Here is a 21,673-nt window from a genome sequence, read left to right as displayed (position 1 = left end):
GGCAGAGAACAAATGTGGTCCTTTCAAAATGTGTGGTCACACAACAGTCTTAAAAGGGGTTGTGGGCATTGCTGGCTGGCCAGCTTTTATTGTCCATCCCTAGTTACCCTAGAGAAGGTGGTAATGAGCTGCCTTTTTTACTGCTACAGTCCATTGGGTGTAGGTCAGCCCACAATGCCCTTAGGGGGAGAATTCCTGGATTTTGACCCAGCAACACTGAAGGAACAGTGATATATTTCCAAGTTAGGATAGTGAGTAGCTTGGAGGGGAGCTTGCAGGTGGTGATGTTCCCATGTATCTGATGCCCTTGTCCTTCTAGATGGAAGTGGTTGTGGTTTTGGAAGATGCTGTCTAAGGATCTTGGGTGCACTTCTACAGTGCATCTTATTGATAGATGCTCAGTACAGCAGTGTGTACTATGGTGAAGGCAGTGGATGTCTGTGAATGTGGTGCCAATCAAGTGGACTGCTCTATCCTGGATGGTGTCAAGTTTCTTAAATGTTGTTGGAACTGTACTCATCCGTGCAAGTGGGAAGTATTCCATCGCATTCCTGACTTGTGCCTAGGGGTGGACAGGCTTTGGGGAGTCAGGAGTTGAGTTACTCAACAGTATTCTCAGCGTCTTTATCTTTATTTTAATTTCAAAAGTATACTTTATTCATAAAATAATTTGATGGTCTGTACAGTTGGTCATGCCATACATATGTAAACATTTACATACAGAGATCAGAATTTATCATTTGTATACACAGGTCTGTACGTTTATCAATCTTACATGACCTGCTCTGGTAACCACTGTATTTGTATGGTGAGTCTAGTGGTGATCGAGTTGTCCTGTTTAGTAGCTTCACCAGGTTGACACCTCATTTTTAGGTATGCCTGATGCTGCTCCTGGCACACACTCCTGCATTCTCTATTGAATCCAAGTTGAACTCCTGGCATGATGGTCATCATTGAGTAGATGTGCTGGGTCATGGGATGGCAGATTGTCCTGGAGTACAATTCTGCTGCTGATGGCCCTCAGCGTCTCATGAATGCTCAGTCTTGATTTATTAGATCTGTTTGAAGTCTGTCCCATTGAGCACAGTGATAGTGCCACTTAACATGATGCAGGTTGTCCTCAATGCGAGAGTGAGACTTTGTCTCCATGAGGACTGTGCTGTGGTCACCCTTACCGATAATGTGCACCCATATAGTCTAGAGAATGCTGACTCTCCCAATACCGAATGGGATAGATTTTTGAAAAGATTTAGTCGCTCAAAACTGGGCATCCATGGGGCACTGCAAACCCTCGGTAGCATACTGCAGTGAAATGGTGATGAGTTGAGTTTTGCTAACCTTAGGTTCTGGTTACGGTGAATGTGTCAGCCATACCACAGGAGAGCAGGAAATACCATTTAAGGATTATTTTATTTATTTGTGGGACTTGGGTGTCGCTGGCTGGCCAACATTGAAAGCTAGTCCTTATTTGCCCTTGAGGAGGTGGTGATGAACTGCCTTCTTGAATCGCTGCAGTCCACTTTAGATTAGATTAGATTAGATTACTTTCAGTGTGGACACAGGCCCTTCAGCCCAACAAGTCCTCACCGACCCTCCGAAGAGAACCCATCGGAGCCATTCCCCTACATTTACCCCTTCACCTAACAATACGGGCAATTTAGCATGGCCAATTCACCTAACCTGCATATTTTTGGACTGTGTGAGGAAATTGGAGCACCTGGAGGAAATCCATGCAGACACGGGGAGAACATGCAAACTCCACACAGACTGTTGCCTAAGGTGGGAATTGAACCCAGGCCTCTGGCACTATGAGGCAGCAGTGCTAACCACTGTGCCACCGTGCTGCCCCACTTGCTGTGGGTTGACCCATAATGTTGGTAGGGAGGGAATTCCAGGATTTTGACTCAACCACTGTGAAGGACTGTTGGTATACTTCCAGGTCAGGGTAGTGAGTGGCGTGGAGGGGAACTTGCAAATAGTGGTGTTCCCAAATTCCTGCTGCCCTTGTCCTAGGTGGAAGTGGTTGTGGGTTTGGAAGGTGCTGTCTAAGGATCTTTGAATTTCTGCAGTGCATCTTGTACATGGTACACTTTGCTGCTAGTGAGTGCTAGTGGTGGAGGGATTGAATGTTTGTAGATGTGGTGCTTTGTCCTGGATGGTGTCAAGCTTCTTGTATTGTTGGAGCTGCATCCATCCAGGCAAGTGGGGAGTATTCCATCACACTCCTGACTTGTGTCTTGCAGATGGTGAATTGACTTTGAGGTGTCAGGAGGTGAGTTACTCGCTGCAGTATCCCCAGCCTCTGATCTGCTCTTGGAGCATTGTGTTTATGTGGTGAGCACAGTGGGTTTCTGGTCAATGGTAACCCCAAGGATGTTGACAGTGGGGGATTCAGTGGTGTTGAATTGTTGAATGTCAAGGGTCTGTGGTAAGAGTGTCTGTTATTGGTGATGGTCATTGTCTTGCATTTGTGTGGTGCGAATGTTACTTGCCACTTGATGGCCCAAGCCTGGATATTGTCCAGATCTTGTTGCATTTGAGCACGGACTGCTTCAGTATCTGAGGAGACGTGAATGGTGCTGAACATTGCAATCATCGAACACCCCCATTTCTGACCTTATGATGGAGGGCAGGTCATTGATGAAGCAGCTGAAGATGGTTTGGTCTAGAACACTACCCTGAGGAACTCCTGCAGAGATGTCCTGGAGCTGAAATGACTGACCCTCCACAACCACAAACATCTTCCTTTGTACCAGGTATGACTCTAACCAGGGGAGTGTTTGTCCCCTGATACCCACTGATACCAGTTTTTGCCAGGGCTCCTTGACGCTAAACTCAGTTAAATGTGGCCACACTCACCTCCCCTCTGGAATTCAGCTCTTTTGTCCAGGTTTGAACTAGGCTGTAATGAAGTCAGGAACTGAGTGACCCTGGCGGAACCCAAACTGGACATCACTGAGTAGGTTATTGCTGAGCAGATGCTGCTTGGTTGCACTGTTGATGACCCCTTCCATCACTTTACTGATGATGGAGAGTAGACTGATGGGGCAGTAATTGGCCGGGTTGGATTTGTCCTGCTTTTTGTGTACAGGACATACCTGACCAATTTTCCACATTGTTGGATAGTTGTAACTGTACTGGAAGAGCTTGGCTCAGGGAGCAGCAGGTTCTGGCGCACACATCTTCAGTACTATTGCCGGAATGTTCTCGGGGCCCATTGCCTTTGCAGTATCCAGTGCCTCCACCGTTTCTTGATATCACGTGGAGTGAATCGAATTGGCTGGAGATTGGTATCTGTGATGCTGGGGACCACTGGAGGAGCCCGAGATGGATCATCCACTCAGCACTTCTGACTGAAGATTGTTGTGAATGCATCAGCTTTACCTTTTGCACTAATCTGCTGGGCTCCTCCATCATTAACGATGGGGGTATTTGAGCCTGCTCCTCCAGTGGGTTATTTAATTGTCCACCACCATTCACAACTGGATGTGGAAGGACTGCAGAGCTCTGATCTGTTGGATGTGGGATCGCTTAGCTCTGTCCATAACTTGCTGTTTATGCTGTTTGGCAGGCATGTAGTCTTGTTTAGTAGCTTCACCTGACACCTCATTTTTACATATGCCTGATGCTGCTCCTGGCATGTCTTCAATACTCTGCATTGAACCAGGGTTGATCCCCTGGCTTGATGGTAATGATTGACTGGGGAAAATGCCTGGCCATGAGGTTGCAGATTGTGCAAGGATGTTTGTGATAAACTGATGTGCTGAACTTTGTGTACTTGGCATGAGAGCATGCAAAGTGGATTTTGGGCACACTGGGATGTGGAGGCGAGACTGAAAAATGGTCTTGCCACCTTCTGATAAAGTATGCATCAAGAGATATTTTTAAGACAAATGAGAAACGACTTCTTTACCAGATTGTGGTGTTTTTTATGTTTAAAAATGGCCAGTGTAATGGTGCAAAGCCATCAAGGGACTGCTCTAGTCTTTGTCAATATGGATAGCATCATAGAGCTGCCACCATAAGACAGGACCAAACAGTGAGTTTTTTTTTATCAAACCATCTGACTGATCTTCACTGTTTTTGAGACATGGATCAGGAAAGTCCATCAGTGAGAGGAAGGGAAGGTTACCATCCTGGCAACAATGAAGAGTCTGAGGAATGCCTCCCCACTTACCTGCTTGTTTCCCTGGCTAATGTTCCAAAGGCTGGGACTTCACCCCAGTACACCAAACTCAGAAAAAATCTTTTATTGCCTTTATGACACAGCAGCCTCTCTCACTTATCTGAAGAAATCACACTGAGCAGAAAAGGATTGAGCTTTTCCACTGCTAGCTCCAGTTCTTTTTCAAATTAGGTTGTAGAGTAAGATTAAATCTCATGGGATCCTGGGAGATCTAGCCAGTTGGATACAAAATTGGCTTGACAGTAGAAGGCAGAGAGTGGTGGTGGAGAATTGTTTTTCAGACTGGGTGCCTGTGACCACCAATGTGCCACAAGGATCAGTGCTGGCTTCACTGTTATTTGTCATTTATACAAATGATTTGAATGAGAATTTAGTAAGTTTGTGGATGACACCAAGATTGGTGATTTGGTGGACAGTGAAGAAAATTATCTGGGAATTCAGGGCGATCTTGATCAATTGGGCTCATGGGCTGAGGAATGGCAGGTGGGGTTTCATTTGGATAAATGCAAGATGTTGCCTTTTGGTAAAGGAAACCAGGACAGGACTTGCACAGTCAATGGTCAGGCCCTGGGGAGTATTTATAGAACAAAGAGATCTAGGGGTACAGGTTTATGGCTCCTTGAAAATGGAGTCACAGGTAGACAGGGTAGTGGAAAAAGGCTTTTGGTATGCTGGCTTTCATCGGTTAGAGCATTGAGTATAGGACTTGGGATGTCTTGTTACAGCTGTATAAGACAATCGCAAGGTCACATTTGGAGTGCTATGTGCAGTTCTGGCTGACCTACTATACAAAGGATATCATTAAACTAGAAAGAGCGCAGAAGAGATTTACTAAGATGCTACCTGACTGGACGGTTTGTGTTATAAGAGGTTGGATAGGCTGTGACTCTTTCTCCTGGAGAGGAGGAGACTGAGGGGTGACCTTATAGAGTGATATTAAATCATGAGAGGCATAGATAGCAGGCAGGTTTTCTCCATGATTAGAATGGTGCTGGAAAAGCACAGCAGGTCAGGCCACAACAGAGGAGTTGGAAAATCAATGTTGGAGGCAAAAGCCCTTCATCAGATCCCTGATGAAGAGCTTTTGCCCGAAACATCAATTTTCCTGCTCCTCGAATGCTGCCTTTCCTCCTGTGCTTTTCCAGCACCACCCTAATTTTGACTCTGATCTCCAACCTCTGCAGTCCTCACTGTTGTCTAGGTTTTCCCCATGGTCAGGGAGTCGAAAACTAAACAGCGTAGTTTTAAGGTGAGAGGGGAGAAATACAAAAGGGCCTAAAGGGGCAACTTTCTCTCATAAAGGCTGGTGAGCATCTGGAACGGACTGTTAGAGTTGTTGTTGGAAGCTAGCATAATTTAGTCATTTAAGAAACATTTAGGCAGGTACATGGATGGAATAAGTAAGGAGGGATGGATCAAATGCAGGCAATGGGACTATTTTAAATTTTGAGCAGTATGAGCAAGTTGTGCCGAACTGTCTGTTCTTGAGCTGTAGACCCCTGACTCTCAAATCTTTCACTGTACAAGGTCAGGCCGTTGTGCAGTGCAAACAAATTGATAGTCATTTTATCATCACCAACTGCACCACTGTTTTCATTTTTTAGGGCCAAGGAGGTTTGTAGACAAACTGAATCTCACTCATTCCCCCTGCTACCTTGAAGCTCCATTTAATATACATTCCAGTTCAATGGATGGCAATTTTACTCTAATCTATATGGCCCAGCACATTCCTTACCAACCTTGATTCATTTCAGAGCAACATCCTTGAAGTTGTATATCTAAACAAGTAGGTCTAAAAGTATATCTAAAGTTTGACACCAAGTGAAGCTAAACAATAGAATTAACACAGGCAGAGCTGAGTGATCCCACAGCCAATGGCAGTGATCAAAGTTTTGTCGCCCTGCCTATTCCAGTCATGAATCACGATGGACAATTAATCAACTAACAGATGATACAGCCGAGTACATAAGTAAAAGGCAAGACAAGCAGTTTCTGACTATCTTCAGTCAACACTGCTGAGTGAATAATGCCTCTGTAACTCTCCCTGAAGTCCCCATCATCAAAAGTCAATTTTCAACCAATTCAATTCATACAACATGATATCAAAAGATAGCTAAGTTCACCAGATACACTGAATGCGAGCCCTGACAGCATCCAGAATTTCAGTTCCAGAGGTTTGTGCTCCTAAGTTGACTGAACCCAATCAAAATGTTTTAATTCCGTTACAACACTCCTATCTAACCGAAAGTGTAAACTTGCTCAGGTATGCCCTGCCCACAAAGCAGTGTAAACCAAACACCACCCATTAGTGTATTCTTGATCATCAGCAAGGTGATACCTGTTGTTGACAATTTTGTTAAATCACACTTGCTCACACATAAACTACTCACCAAATGGACTGCAATGGTTCAAGAAGGTGGCTTAACACCAGGGTAACTAGGGATGTACAAAAGTGCTGGCCAAGCCAGTAACAACCAAATTTCAGCAATTCTTTGCAAACCTTGCCCAGCCTAGGGTCCTGACAGGACCACTCAGCTCCAGACCTTATTGCAGACTTGGTCCAAGCATGGAGGTAAGAGCAGACTCCCAGAGACAGGGTGAGAATGGCTGCCTTTGATGTCAAGCCAGCATTTGAGTATGGTATTGAGGAGCCCAAGTAAAATTGAAGCCAAGGGGACTGGGGCAGTCTCCCTGATGCCTATCTTATAGGAAGCTGGTTGTGGCTGTTGGGGGCCAATTGCTTTCCCTCTGTTTTTCATAAATCTTGTACCTCTTTTTGTTGCCTCCTCCATCTTAGTGAATGTATTGAGGTCATGCCGTGACATCATCTATTAGCACCAGATACAGTTTAATTTAAATATTAAAACTCTCAGGATTTGTCATGGTTCACACTTCCTGTCAGTATAAATAATAATTGACATGTTATCTGTGACCAAGTAAATTAGTGTGGGAGATTGGAGTCAAGAGTAAGAACATTCTTAAGAGCTTCTTCTAGGCACAGTGGGTCATGTGTTTTGAATTTTTCTTTATGAGCAGTTCATATTATTTCGTGCAAGTTCTTGTACTTTGAAATTACTCCAATTAAAGTGGCGTGGGTGATGATGAATGAAAAGATTATCATACTGATCTATATTTGAGCTGGTTATGCAAGATGTGTAATTCAGATGGGCAGGGCTGTGGATAAGCATTGTAACGCATACTAGATTGCAGATATCTGTAGTATAGTAAAAGTTTTGCAATATTTATAATGTGACATGTAGATTACCAAGTTTCTGATTGCAATTAAAACTCCTTAAAAGGTCAAATGTTAGGTACACAATGCACAGTGAATGCTCGTCATACACCATTTGTATTCAAGAAGGAAACTAATGGAGAGTTATTGTAAGCAACTTTTTAAATAAAAATTTTCTTTCATTCATCCCTGTCTGGGGGAAAAAATATTGATCCCTCATTGGAGCACCACTTTTGCCTGTAACTGGTAATGTCTCCAAGTGCCATTCCTAACTTGAAAACTTTGATCATTAGTGTGGATGAGCAGCCTCACTGCTGGAAGACCTATGGATTCAATCCTGTGTACACCTAGCCATTCAGCACCTTTTTTCACTGATTGGGAACTGGAACAGTTGTGGGGCGAAGGTGGGTGGAATCCCCCATCTCCTATGTTGCTGAGACTCCTGTAGGTTAAATTAATACATAAACTGAGTAGAGCCTTCAATCTTTTTTATGCACCAGGTACAATTCTCCAATTGGAGAGATGCTTTGCAATCATTTTCCTGGGGTTTCATTTACTTAGTCGCCATAACTTTGGAGTTTTGGAATCCTGCTGAAAAGTGAAAGATTGGTGATTGAAACAGCAGAAACCCAGAGGAAATGTTATTGGTGTTATCTGAGTACTCGTCTTTATGTGCTTTGGGTTGCTGAGTAGTACACAATTAATTAATTTTGATTACTCATCTAATACTATATCTATACAATACCAATATTCTGCTCCATTCTTCCTTTTTATTATTCTGGATTCATTTCTGAATCCATGCTGCAGAAAGGGCTGTATTCAACAGTGCAACTACATGCACAGTTATTAATCACAGTTAGTCAATCTGCGGATCAATTCCCTTCACATTGTCCAAAGCTGCAGTAAGTGAAGCAATTACTCTCGACGTGCTGATAAGCTGCAGCCACAGCTGAGGTGTTAGTCCTGAAGCAGCAGTCTGCGGGTAAGACAGGACTGTCATTGCAGCTATTTGCTGGGGAGGGTTTTAAACTGCCCATCACACATTGCATCATGGGACAAATGCAGTGCGGGGCACCTCCAAAAGCAGCCGAGTCATTGGTCGCAGCTGTTGGGGTTTGCATTTTGTCATGTTGTGAAAGTTAGAGAGAAAGCTAAATGGGAGGGTGGGGAGAAAGACATGAAAGGTTTAAGTTTATAGTGGGAAGCTTATATGGGGCATAAGCACTGGCATATGTCCACAGAGTGAATGAAAATAGACTATCTGCCTTGGGTCTAAGTGCTTTCCGGTTGAGAAGTGAAAACCAACAGCAGGGATACTATGTTGTTCCAATCAATCTAAGGTTTATCGGGTTATGCTGCCCATTTGGTCCAAACTAAAATGACTTTACTAAATCATATAGACAATATAATTGAGCATATTTATTACTTAGTGCCTCTGGATTCATATTAAAAAAATTGAAATATAGTTTTAGCCACCTATCATGCTATCAAATCTCAGAGCAGTGGTTATCTCAGGTCAGCTAGAGAAAAAGCAGGCTTCTGAGCTCCGAGCCTTGGTCTAATTCCCAGCATCTAAGACTTTTCTCTTGTGAGAGAGGCCTGGACTAAAGTGCCCTTTTCAAAGAAGGAAGAAACAACAAGTTTTGTAAGTCATCTGTCAAAGCCTCCATTCATCCTAAAGCACCATGAAGGCAATAACATGTTACTGTTTCAGCACATTTGTACAAAACAAGAACACACAAATGATGTTTTAGTAATATTGGCTGATGGGATAACTCTTGTCCAAGACACCGGAGAATCTCCAGTTGCTCCTTGAATCAATGCCGTGAGGTCCGTTACACTTCTCTCTGCGGACAGATAGAGCCTCAATTGCTGTCTCTTCTGAAAGAGAGCACTATCTGAATACTGCAGTAGATTATGTGCTCATGTCTCAAAGCCACAGCCCCCTTGTTTAGGAGACTGACATTCAAAACTGAGAGACTATGGGACTGAAATGTAGTTTTTACACTGGTGCACCAGATACTGAAAAGTTAAATCTAGAACTTTCCTTCACCCTAAACAAGGCAGTAAGAAGGGAAATACTTTGAATCAAGCTAATGAAAGATTGAACTTGGCGAAGATATTTTAGTAGAAAAATGGCAATACTTGAAGCGGTGAGAAGATGGAGGCTGAAAACCTGAATTGTGGTGCTAACTGAGCTAGGGACAGTGGTGTGGAGGCTCAGTGGTATTTCTGAATGGATGACCTGAAATGGAATGATTGACATTCCTTGCTTTTGTTTTTTGGGTGAATCTTGTTGTTGATAATGTATAGAGTAACAGGCAACACAAATTATGATGCATGAGCTTTGCTTGTTTTGATGTCTGAAAAGGAGTGCGCCAAGCATCTGGTGTCAGTGAAGCTCGAGATCAGTTACCCCTTCCTTAAAATTACTTACCATCCATTTGCGGTTGATTTCCAGAGTGAACTTAAAGAGCAGATCTCCATTTTCGATATGGTTCCAACTGCTTCAGGGTTGAAAATGCTTACTTGTAATTTTGGTGCATCCTGTATCACACCAGAGTTTTGACCATTTTGCTCTCTGCCAACATTTTGAAGACTTTTTTTTTGTCTTGTTCAAATGGTGTGTGGTTTTGTAACATTTTTCTACTAGTATGATTAGTTCCATGGATGCTATATTTACCAGGGGATATTTATCAATAATGGCTAATCAAAAGAAATTGCAAAGGACTTCCTCCAATCAGGTGATTGGTTAGTTTATCCTATTCTCATCCACGCTAAATGGAGCATACCAGTGGTTTCAGCCATAGAGCAGGGTATTCAAACTGAAGTCTAGCAATCTGCCTCAGATTTGACTTAACCATTGATTTATCTGTGCTATTTAAATTAATTACTCTGGAGGTTTGGGGGAAGAAACTTGGTTTTGCGTGTTCAGATATGAGACATTTAACAATCAGTCAGAATTGCCAGCTTGCAATTCATTGCCTGTCAGTGAGATGTGAACTCTGATACAGCCTACCCTGCGCTCTTTCCACTAAGTTAGAGAAATAGAACCTTGAACACTTGTGATGTTGTCTAAGTATCGGAGTCTTGGGCTTTGTCATGTTGGATGTCTCCGTCCCTTCTTCGGATAAGAGAGCTGACCATTGACTCCATCTGTACATCCTGCTGCCTCGGGAAGGCAGCCAGCATCATTTAAGATTATAATCTCTTCCAATCTCATTCTGTCAGGCAGAAGATGCAAAAGCTTAAACACACCTACCAACAGGTTCAAAAACCGTTTCTTCCCCACTGTTATCAGACTTCTGAATGGACCTCTCGAATTTTAAATTTAAATGTTGATCATGTTCTTTGTACACCACCTCTGCAGCTTTAACGTTTATATTCTTCACTCTGTTCTATTGTTCTAATGCACTTTCATGGTGTGATCATTCTGTACTGCATTTTAATCAAAATATTTTGCTGTACCTAGGTACAAGTGGTAATAAATCAATTCAAATGTCCAGTGTGGCAACGTGCCTGGCATATTCAGCACAAGTATTATTTCATTTTTTAAAATGCTTTCTCTTTTTCTCTCTTCTTCACCCCCCCACCCCCACAACCTTCCATGAATGTTTACAGACAGTTGTACTCAGCTCTGTCCTCCGTTGCCATTCCTCAAGCAGGAGCCTTAATTCAGAATGTCAGCAAAGCTCATCTGGGGGGATGAGCTGATGAGGAAAAGTATTGCAGTCAAACCTAGTCTTTTTCTCTCCTTAACCTCCCGGAACTCCCAAGCTCCCTTCATAGCCACTAACCATTTTTCTTTCCAATCCCAGTTTAGTTGTCATGTATCTGAAGAGCCCTATTGGTCACTGAGTATATTCAGTGCAGAGATCCCCTGATTCTACAGGAAGGTGGTGCTGAGGAAGATCAGTCTTAATCTAGTTGACTGATAAGCAGGCTTGAGACGCTGAATGGCCAACATCTCCTATTTCCCACAGTTGTATGACCAGAGGAAGTTGGTGTGAGGAAGTGGATGAGAAACCGGTGTAGGCATATTTACAACATTTCATGGATTTTAAACATCTCATGGCATGATTGGGATGGCAGCTTTTCTTTTGTAACTGTGTCTCTCTGAAGACTGGCGAAGGCAAGTTCCATGCATAAATCCAATCGCTTCATGCCAGTCATCAATAGTGCAGCAGATTGCTTGAGGTTATTAATTCTTCTACAGGATTTGCGTCATCGTCTTTAATACTGTGGCTAATACCTATTTGTTTTGGTGTAAGACCAACTCTCCCAAATGATATTTTTTCTTGAGTTATTGAAAAACAAGAATATCCTTTTACCTGGATTTGTTTTATTGGTCCCTTGGTTATGGGCTGGTTTTAAGACTATGAACCTGGCTACCATCAGCTTCCACTTAGCTTACAGTAAATAGTTGTTGTCTTGCAAAGCATTAGAATGTGTAGTATTTAGCCTATCCACATGTCATAGCTGGTGTATCAGTCAGTCATTCGTGTAGAAAAACATATTCTACTCTGTGAAATTCTTTAATTTAAAAACACCTTCCCAGTTAAATATCTGGGCAGAAAAATAACTGGAACCACAAACTTTATTCTATCAAAAGTGCAGTATCCTTCAGCTTTACATGTTTGACCTTGATTAACTTATCAGGCTTCGGTAGTTGTCCTCAATTGTGTGGATTTCTGGGATTTTTATGTAATATATCAAGGTTCAATGGTAAACTTTTCCTTTGAAAAATGAAATGTTCTTCGTGGGTGTTTCACGAATGGAATAACTTCCTGAGGAAGTGGTGGATGTGGGTACAGTTAAAACATTTAAAAGATATTTGGGTAAGTGCATGATTTAGGGAAGGTTTGGAGGGATATGGGCCAGGAGCAGGCAGGTGGGACTAGTTTAGTTTGTGATTATGGTCAGCCTGGACAGTTTGGACTGAAGGAACTGTTTCCATGCACTGTGACTCTGACAAATTGCACATTATTTTTGCAGAGGTCTCCATCCTGTTTGTCTACCTCCAGAGGCCAGTCACTTATTAAATGAGTGCATTTTTAAAGTTTTCTCTGGTCAGTTTCATCTGTGTTGACATTAAGCTAACTAGGTTAGATATTGCGCTTTTGAAATAAAAATAACTTTTTAAAAGATTCCCACCCTCCCAAAAAAAAACATTTTTAACCTTGCCTCAGTGCATAGATCCTCTTGAGTACTCCCTTTTCCACCAAGGTGTGCTTCCTAACCAGTTTCTTTCAGGCCAGCTTGTATGTCTGTCATGGACTACCTTCGACCTCCTGTTACTGTAACTGCACTATGTAACTCTAAATTACATTGGTCATGGACTCTGTCTAATAGCTTAGTAAGAGTAGGGGCACCACTAAAGATTAGATTAGATTAGACTTACAGTGTGGAAACAGGCCCTTCGGCCCAACAAGTCCACACCGACCCGCCGAAGCGAAACCCACCCATACCCCTACATTTACCCCTTACCTAACACTACGGGCAATTTAGCATGGCCAATTCACCTGACCCGCACATCTTTGGACTGTGGGAGGAAACCGGAGCACCCGGAGGAAACCCACGCAGACACAGGGAGAACGTGCAAACTCCACACAGTCAGTCGCCTGAGTCGGGAATTGAACCCGGATCTTAGGTGCTGTGAGGCAGCAGTGCTAACCACTGTGCCACCGTGCCGCCCAGAATTCACCTTTCCCCCATTTAAAAACAAGCGAAGATTGCACAGTACTAAATTTGTATAGGATCTTGTGATAACGTGTCCAAATTCCTTGTTGTGTAGCATGTGCCTAGAAAGTGATTGTGTAACCAGTTCATTTTCCCTTTTATCACTTTGTGTAATAAAGAGAAATGTAAAAATGGAAGATCAAGGTCTCCTTTGCTCAGGTTAGTTCATGAGGAGAGAGGCATAAATTCCTGCGATATCAATTGGCCAGATGATTTCTAATCTTGTGCCCAAAGAATTTCATTGCGACTAAGGCCCACATGAAGTGCTTTGTCATAGTAACGTGCTGACCTGTGTGGAAATTGCTGACACTGTTCAAGTTGGGAAATAACTTCCACATGACACTTTTGAACTGCATTTAGCCCAGGATCATTTTGAAGTGTAATTATTAAATATGGAACTAGTCAGTGGTTAGCTTTACAATAATAAGAGTGCAGGTTTTGACTTTGTGTACTGGGTATGAAAGAACGTTTGAATAATACTGATTCATGACTGCCGGAAGCATTTTGTAGCCAAAAAGTACTTTCCCTTGGTGTAGTTATTGTAATAACATAGGGAAAAGCAGTAGTCAACTTGTACAAACTCTCAAATAGCGATGAAATAAATGACCACATTTTAAAATTTTTCTTGTGTTGGTTTGCTGTTGTGGGAATGAATAAAGTGTGTTGCTGGAAAAAGCACAGCAGGTCAGGCAGCATCCGAGGAGCAGGAGAGTCCACATTTCAGACAGGTTCCCCCCCCCCCCCCCCCAACCCAGGCATTGTACCTAAAAACACAAACAGACTTTGCTGGAAAAGCTTAGACGGTCTGGCTGCATCTGTGGAGAGAGATCAGAGTTAACATTTCAAGTCGAGTGACCCTTGTGTTTTTGCCAGTCTGTAGGACAGCTAACAGAACTGTCTGCCTAATTCAGTCCTGGTGGAGATGCAAAGTTGTCCGGAAATAACAAGTAATGGTCGACAAATGTTTCTGAGAGTGGATAATAGCTTCTAGTGGTGTTGACCTGTCTTGGTTTTGGGTCCCGTTGCTGTTTGTCGAAGATGGTAATGATTTGCATCGACATGTGGGAGACCTAGTTGAAAAATTTTCAAACGGTGCAAAAATTTGCCAGGTAGCTGGCAGTGACCAGGATGGTTATTGACTATAATATGATATTGATGGCCTGATTGAAATAGTGGTGATTGGAATTTAAATCCAGAGAATTTGATATTATACATTTGAGGGAGGCAAAGAAAGCAGGAAAATGCAATTCTTGGGATGATTCTGAGAAGATACACCCACAGGTCCCTGTGTTTGCAAGGTGATAGATCAGGTGGTAAAGAGCTATGGGATGTTTACCTTCCTTGGGCATTGAATGCAAGAGCAGGGATGTGATGCTGAAAATATGATACTGGTTAGGCCACTGTTGGAGTTTTGTGTATAGTTCCAGTCATTACTGCTGGGATGATATAATGCTGTTAAGAGAGTACAAAAGGAGATTACAAGCACTTCAGGGTTTGAAAATTGTAGGAATGAGGAAAGGTTGAACCGGTTTGGATTGTTTCCCTCGGAGGAAGGTGAGGGGTGACTTGAAGTGTACAAATAAATGAGGGGCTTGACTGGAATGACAGAAAACTTGTGTTCCCCTAGGCTAGAGGTCAAAGGCAAGGGGTTGCAGGTGATTGTTAGGTAGAGTAGAAGAGATGTGAAGAAAATCTTTTTCACCCAGAGAGGAGTGGGTGTCTGGAGTTCGCTACTCATTTTGATTGAGACAAAAACACGTTTAAAAGGAACCTGTTTCTGAAATGTGTTCTGCTATAACACACATTTCATTAACACAAATTCACTATAATACGATTGACCAATTGGATCACTGTTTCTAAAGTTTTAAAGCGTGTATTGGTTACAATGCGATTCCCGCCCCACTAGTTTAAATAGTGCTATTATTATGTGATTTCCTTAATGCACGATTGTACACAGATGGAACTACCGCAATATAGCAGAACTGCCTGACTGTGCCAGTAAGCGGGATTAGAGTGAGTAGCTGGTAATTCAGCCATGATGGACTGAATGGCCTCACTCTGTGCTCTAACTTTTCAATTGTTCTATATTCCCTGGTTGTCGCTTTTTATAATACAACATTAACTTGCCAGGTCAATTTTAATGTGGCTACTGATAATTCTCATTAGGTTCTGGATTTTGTTCTACATTAGGTTCATTTTCCAGTGCAGACCAGTGATGACAGTTGACCAGTAGTTGAAAGCCTCTTTATACAGGATAGACACAATTCTCAAGGCTAACAGATCTTTATTTGTTCTTTAGTTTGGGAGATGTTTACAGCCGAAGTGGTTGCTGTCCATCCACAGTTGCCCGAGCACGTATGTGGAGTTAAATTAATCACCACCTGCAGGTTACTGTTCAGATTTTATGGGCAAAGTCCTGCGATCTGAATATTTCGGACAGATGATTTGTGTTTCTCCTGGTTCTGCAAAACTGCTTGTCTGGCGTGACTCAGCACTGTTGAAGTAAAGCTGAGCAGAAAAGCAAGCAGAAGTTGCATTCTGCCTTCAGTGACCCAATGCAGAGCTATGTCAACAGTAGTTACAGACAGCTGGAGATTTTATGCTCAAGACTCTGGAGTGGTTCATCACCTGTGCTGTTCTCTTGCCTTCAAGTGTGTATGCTCATTCTTACGGAATGGGAATGGAGGGGTGGAAATGAGAAGGTTTGCTGTAACAAGTAAAGGTGCCAACCTACAATGAAGGCATACGTTATGGTTTGAACACATGTCCGTTGATCATTGAGTTAGTGAACACAACTTTCCTGTGTTGGTCATGCTTGAACTTTCTGACTTTTCTATACCATTACTGTGTAAGATGAATTACTGTACATTCAATACCTGCAATGTCCCTCTTTGAATCACATTAGTGGGTGGCACAGTGGCTCAGTGGTTAGCACTGCTGCCTCACAGCACCTGGGACCTGGGTTCGATTCCCAGCTCAGGCAACTGACTGTGTGGAGTTTGCGCATTCTCCCCGTGTCTGTTTGGGTTTTCTCCGGGTGCTCCGGTTTCCTCCCACAGTCCAAAGATGCGCAGGTTAGGTGAATTGTCCATGCTAAATTGTCCATAGTGTTAGGTGATTAGTCAGGGTAAATGTAGGGGAATGGATGGGTTGTTCTTCAAAGGGTCCGTGTGGACTTGTTGGGCCGAAGGGTCTGTTTCGACCTTGTGGGGAATCTAATCTAATCTAACCTAACCTAACATGAATAATTTGCCATAGATAACACTCAAGCTAAGCTGCTGGTGATTCTCTTTTAATATATTAAATACTTTTTAATATTTCTCCTTTTAAGCTTGTTCATATTTCTACAGGTCAGCGTTTTATTTCAGTTATGCTGCCTGTCAACCATAGCACTTTTTGGAATCAGGAGATTATAGGATCAAACCCCCCTTCTAAGTGACTCCCAATTCGATGTAGCATTTAGGGAGAGCTGCACTTGTCAGAGGTGCCATCTTTCAGATTTTGTCACTGATGCTCAGGCAGACTCTCAGTGTGGTACAGTTGTGTGTACTGGAAGCTACATATTAATAGACAGGGTTGTGTTCCTTACAGATAGGAAGGCAGGTACACAAAGTGCCTGTTTTGACGCATGAAAATTTTTTATCCTTTACTTTGGCATTTCTTGTGATTCGCCATAATGAGTGCAAGATATCCAACTCCAACAAATTGCCTTGTTTTTCCCCAGTGATCCTGTGGTCAAGTGTTATTGTTTATCTTTTCATCATAGTGTTCCAGTGTCTGCCTGAAGTTTCAATTCTCTATGACAGCTGTGGCTTTTACTTGGGGTTTAACATAGTTGAGAGTATTGGAGTTCAGAAACATTAATTCATGAATAAGGGTTTTTTGTTGTGGTTTTTGAGTTTGTGAAAGGTCATTTCCCTGTTGAAACTGCCACGTCATTGTTGAATAAATCTGCTTTGAATTGGTATGTGCTTGGCATGTGTTCAGTGCCCCAACTCCCATTGTTTAGATTAGATTAGATTGCTTACAGTGTGGAAACAGGCCCTTCGGCCCAACAAGTCCACACCGACCCGCCGAAGTGCAACCCACCCATACCCCTACATTTACCCCTTACCTAACACTACGGGCATTTTAGCATGGCCAATTCACCTGACCCATACATCATTGTGTGCTGTGGGAGTAACCGGAGCAACCGGGAGGAAACCCGCGCAGACACGGGGAGAACGTGCAAACTCCACACAGTCAGTCGCCTGAGGCGGGAATTGAACCTGGGTCTCTGGCGCTGTGTGGCAGCAGTGCTAACCACTGTGCCACCGTGCCGCCCATTGTTAAAGTGCAGCAGGATGTGAAAATCTGTTAATTGATCCTAAATTTGCTAGCCAGCAATGTAAAGCCAGCATTTTCACTTCTACAATTTTAGTTACCAAATATTGCAGGAGGAAGAAATTCAGGTGATGTGTTGGCTGGGTTCATTGTAACTGGGTTTTTATTTCTTCAACATAGAGAGTATTGAATAGAATTTACAGTGTAAACGTTTGGCATTTTGTTTAGAATCCAACTACACTTCCCCTTGCCCCACTTACTCAAACCTTAGCACATCTTCATACTCCTTATTCCCTTCCAGTAAACCTTTTATTATCTGGCACCTATGAAACCAGGAATGTGCTGATAAATCAAATACCTCAGATAATCAAGTGGTGTACATAATCAAGGTAAAAATGCACACAACATAAAGAAATGTCATGCAGGAGATATACACATCACTGTGATACAGCATAAATCACTTCAATAACAATGCAACTGGGCCTTACATAAAACTTATAGTCAAGATCAGAGTGGTGCTAGAAAAGCACAGCAGGTCAGGCAGCATCCGAGGAGCAGGAAAATCAACGTTTGTGGCAGGAGCCCTTCATCAGAAAGGGCAGATTCCTGATGAAGGGCTCCTGCCAGAAATGTTGATTTTCCTGCTCCTCGGATGCTGCCTGACCTGCTGCGCTTTTTCAGCACCACTCTAATCTTGACTCAAATCGCCAGCATCTGCAGTACTTACTCTTGCCTTATATAAAACTTACCAGCAGAGAGCCTTTTCATTCACCCCCTCAACTGACAACTCGTATGTCGCAGTAGGTCACGGTATTTGAGGAGAAATTGACTCAAAGTTGAATCAACTGTTGATATTTCATGTGACTGTTCAATTGAACAAGTATATTTACATTGAAGTAAATGGATTTTTTAAAAATCTGTAGTAATTGGACAGAATGTTATAGTAAACTTTGCCATAGTTAAAGGACAGCATTTTTTTTTTGCTGGTTCAAAGGTACCAGTTAAAACAAAGTTTGCTGTACTTTTCCAGGAGCTCTTTAAATACATCTGATATTGTTTGCCTCAGCATTAATTAGATAGCTGGTTCCACAACGCAATCACTGTTTGTTTGGATAAAGGCTTTTTTCTGAAATTTCATGTTTTTAATATTGCCTGTCTATCTTTTTGTTGTTAACCCCTGGTTTGAGTCTCCCTGACCAGTAGAAACATTCTGTTTTATCCTCCACACCCTCTGTCTCATGGTTTAGCTCAAAAAGTGCGATTTTGTGTAGCCACTAGGCAACAAAGCAAGTTAGTTGGGAAAACTGAACTAAAAGCATAAATCATGTTTGCGCAAGACTGACATTTTGTTTCTTGTTTTGGCAGCAAGGAACATGGATTCATCTGAAGGGAAGTTTGGGGCATCAGCAGCAGACAATGCTGGTGAGTCACCAGTGGCAGTGGAAGAATCGTTCTTCAGTATGTTGGACATCTTCCTGTTCTCCCTTATTGTTGGGTTTGCAATCTACTGGTTTTTCTTCAGAAAGAAAAAAGTGGAAATCCCAGACTACAAAACAATCCAGCCACAGTAAGTGTTTAAGCAAAAATTCCCAGAGTCTTAATTAAATGTCTCATGGTGTTCCCCATTAAGGAGGAGAACAAAACAATATTTTTTCCCCCCTAGTTTAGTTTCTTTTGATCTCTAATAACTCTCTGAAATTGAAGCAGATGTGTTTTCAAAACTGGTTCCATATGTAACCACACTTATCAGCTCTGTCAGTAAACCTATCTATCTATTTCTATTTCCTTAACATCATTTTACTGTCTGCCATGACTGTGCCTTTAACTGCCAAGATTCTGGAATTTCCCCTTTTTTTTCTCCACCTCTTTTAAACTGCTCCTTAAAACTTACCTCCTTGACCACCCTTTTAACTATTTGCCATAATATCATCTTCTATAGCTTGATATTAAAGTTTATTACATAATAACCATGCGAAATGCCTTGAGCCGTTGTTCTACATTTAAAGAATTATAAGAGTGCAAGGTTTAGTTCCCTTTTTGAAGTTATTTTAAACAATCTTTACTTTCTGGTTTGAAGGTATTTCAGTAACTTCATGTCCTCTCACCCCTTTGCTTTAATTCTTGCTTGTGTGTCTCCTGAAGTGTTTTTATGTTCCTTTTTATTGTTACACTTTATTGCTGTACTTCAGCTTTGTTTGAATGCTGTATGACAGCCGTCCATCATGTAAGTGAACACAAGTTGTATAACACATAGGAGGCAGCAGGGGTTCACGGGAGGGACTGAACAGTGATTGAGAGGAGCAGTTCGGCTATTTGGGAGTGTAAAAGGTTATCTGAGGCCTGACCGCCCTCTGGGTACATGCAAAGGGGGATCTGCCCAGATTTAATTGAAAGCTTGCAATGAATTAGTGAGATGGCCTATCCTGGAAAGGAAATTTGCAGTCTCTTGCCCAAGCTAGTGAGAGGCAAAGGAGGTGCTTTTTTTTAAAAAAAAAGCCAACATTGTCTAGACCCATGTGTCTCCAAAAAGCACCATCAATGATTGTAATTTGCAAAAATTAAGTGGTTGTTTGCGAACATATGTAGATAAATAAGAGCACCCCTTTGAGTCTGCTGTGTCCTTACTTGGATCATGGCTAATCTTCGATATTAGCTCCACTTTCTCACTACGTTTCTTGATTTCCCTTCTGCCCAAGAATCCTATTGATCTGGATCTTGAATGTATTAGGACTCCGCTGGAGAAGAGAATACCAAAGATTCACAACCCTCTCAGTGGGGAATCATGTCTCCATCCTTCCCTCAGGATAAGGAATCTTGAATTATTCATTTGCAATTTTGTATTCTTCCGTTAGCAGGAATATTTTTCCAGTGTTTACCCTTATCATTTTGCTTGCTGAAATGAGGTCACTTCACAACCTTCTCATCTGCAGACAGTTGTATCTTGCATTTTCTCTTGTGCGTTATAACCTCCGGAAAACCTGGTTTCAAAAGCCACCATGGCAGAAGGTGGAATTTGAATTCAATAAAACTCATAATCCTAAAACTGTGAAAAACTATCTGGTTCACTAATGTCCCTTTTAAGGGAGCTAGCTGCTGGTCTAGCCTATGTATGATTCCACACTCTCAGCAATACAGTTGACAGTTACTTGCTCTCTGAAATGTCGTAGCAAGCTATTTGGTTATATCACCACTAGAAACGACAGAAGGAATTAATCTGTACAGATTACCTGGAATCAACACTGACAAACCACCTTGTCAACCCTGCAAAATTCTCCCTTCTAACATCTGAAAACCAGTGCCACCATTGGGAGAGCTGTCTGACTAGTCAAGCAACAGCCTGTCACAACCATGCACACAGAATTGTACCTTACACACAATATCCCACACATCACCATCCCTGGATGTGTCGTATTAAGGTTTAGGGTGTCCTGAATGCATTCATTTTCTCCTTGGGGGCCTCTGTTTACATTCAGTATGTACTGATCCTAACATTTCCATCAGACCATAAGATATAGGAGCAGAATTAGGCCAATAAGCCAGTTGAGTCTGTTCTGCCACTCAATCGTGGCTGACATGTTTCTCAACCCCATTCTCCCTGTAACCTTCTGATCCCCTTATTAATCACAAATCTACCCATCTCTGTCTTACATACAATGAATGACCTGATCTCCACAGCCTTCTGTGGCAACGACTTAGACAAATTCACCACTCCTCATTTCAGTTCTTAAGGTTGTCCCTTCACTCTGAGGCTGTGTTCTGTGGGCCCAGTCTCCCCTACTAGGGAGCTACCTTTTCTCCACATCTGTTCTATTTTGAATAGATTCTTCACCCAGCCCCCTACCACCACCACCAAACTTTCTAAACTCCAAGTACAGACCCTGAGTCCTCAACCTCTCCATATGTGACCAGACCAGATCTTCCTTGGGATCCTTCTTGTAAACCTACTCTGGACACCTTCCAGAGCAGAGAAGGGCCCCGAAGCCACACTCAGTATTCCATGTGCAGAGTACTCAGTCATACATCTCAGCTGTTGTTTTATAGCTCTCTCGAAATGAATGCAGACATTGCATTTGCCTTCCAAACTGCCAACTGAACCTGCATGTTAACTTTGATACCCCTGAACTTGTACTCCCAAGTCTGGTTATGCTTCAGATTGCTGCAGCCTTTCCCCATTTAGAAAATAATCTATGCCC

General features: G+C 42.4%; 1 protein-coding gene across 1 annotated transcript in view; it reads left to right on the top strand.

The window, feature by feature from the left end:
* LOC132830581 (NADPH--cytochrome P450 reductase-like) overlaps window positions 1-21,673 on the top strand; it is a 78,936-nt gene that overhangs the window by 12,582 nt on the left and 44,681 nt on the right. Inside the window, exon 2 of the mRNA XM_060848412.1 lies at window positions 18,846-19,047. Coding sequence (XP_060704395.1) covers window positions 18,854-19,047 — 194 coding nt within the window. The 5' untranslated portion in view covers window positions 18,846-18,853. The remainder of the gene's footprint in view (window positions 1-18,845; window positions 19,048-21,673) is intronic.

Source organism: Hemiscyllium ocellatum, chromosome 31, assembly GCF_020745735.1.
Source record: "Hemiscyllium ocellatum isolate sHemOce1 chromosome 31, sHemOce1.pat.X.cur, whole genome shotgun sequence".
Classification (NCBI taxonomy): Eukaryota; Metazoa; Chordata; class Chondrichthyes; order Orectolobiformes; family Hemiscylliidae; genus Hemiscyllium; species Hemiscyllium ocellatum.
This window is presented reverse-complemented; position numbering and strand designations above follow the sequence as displayed.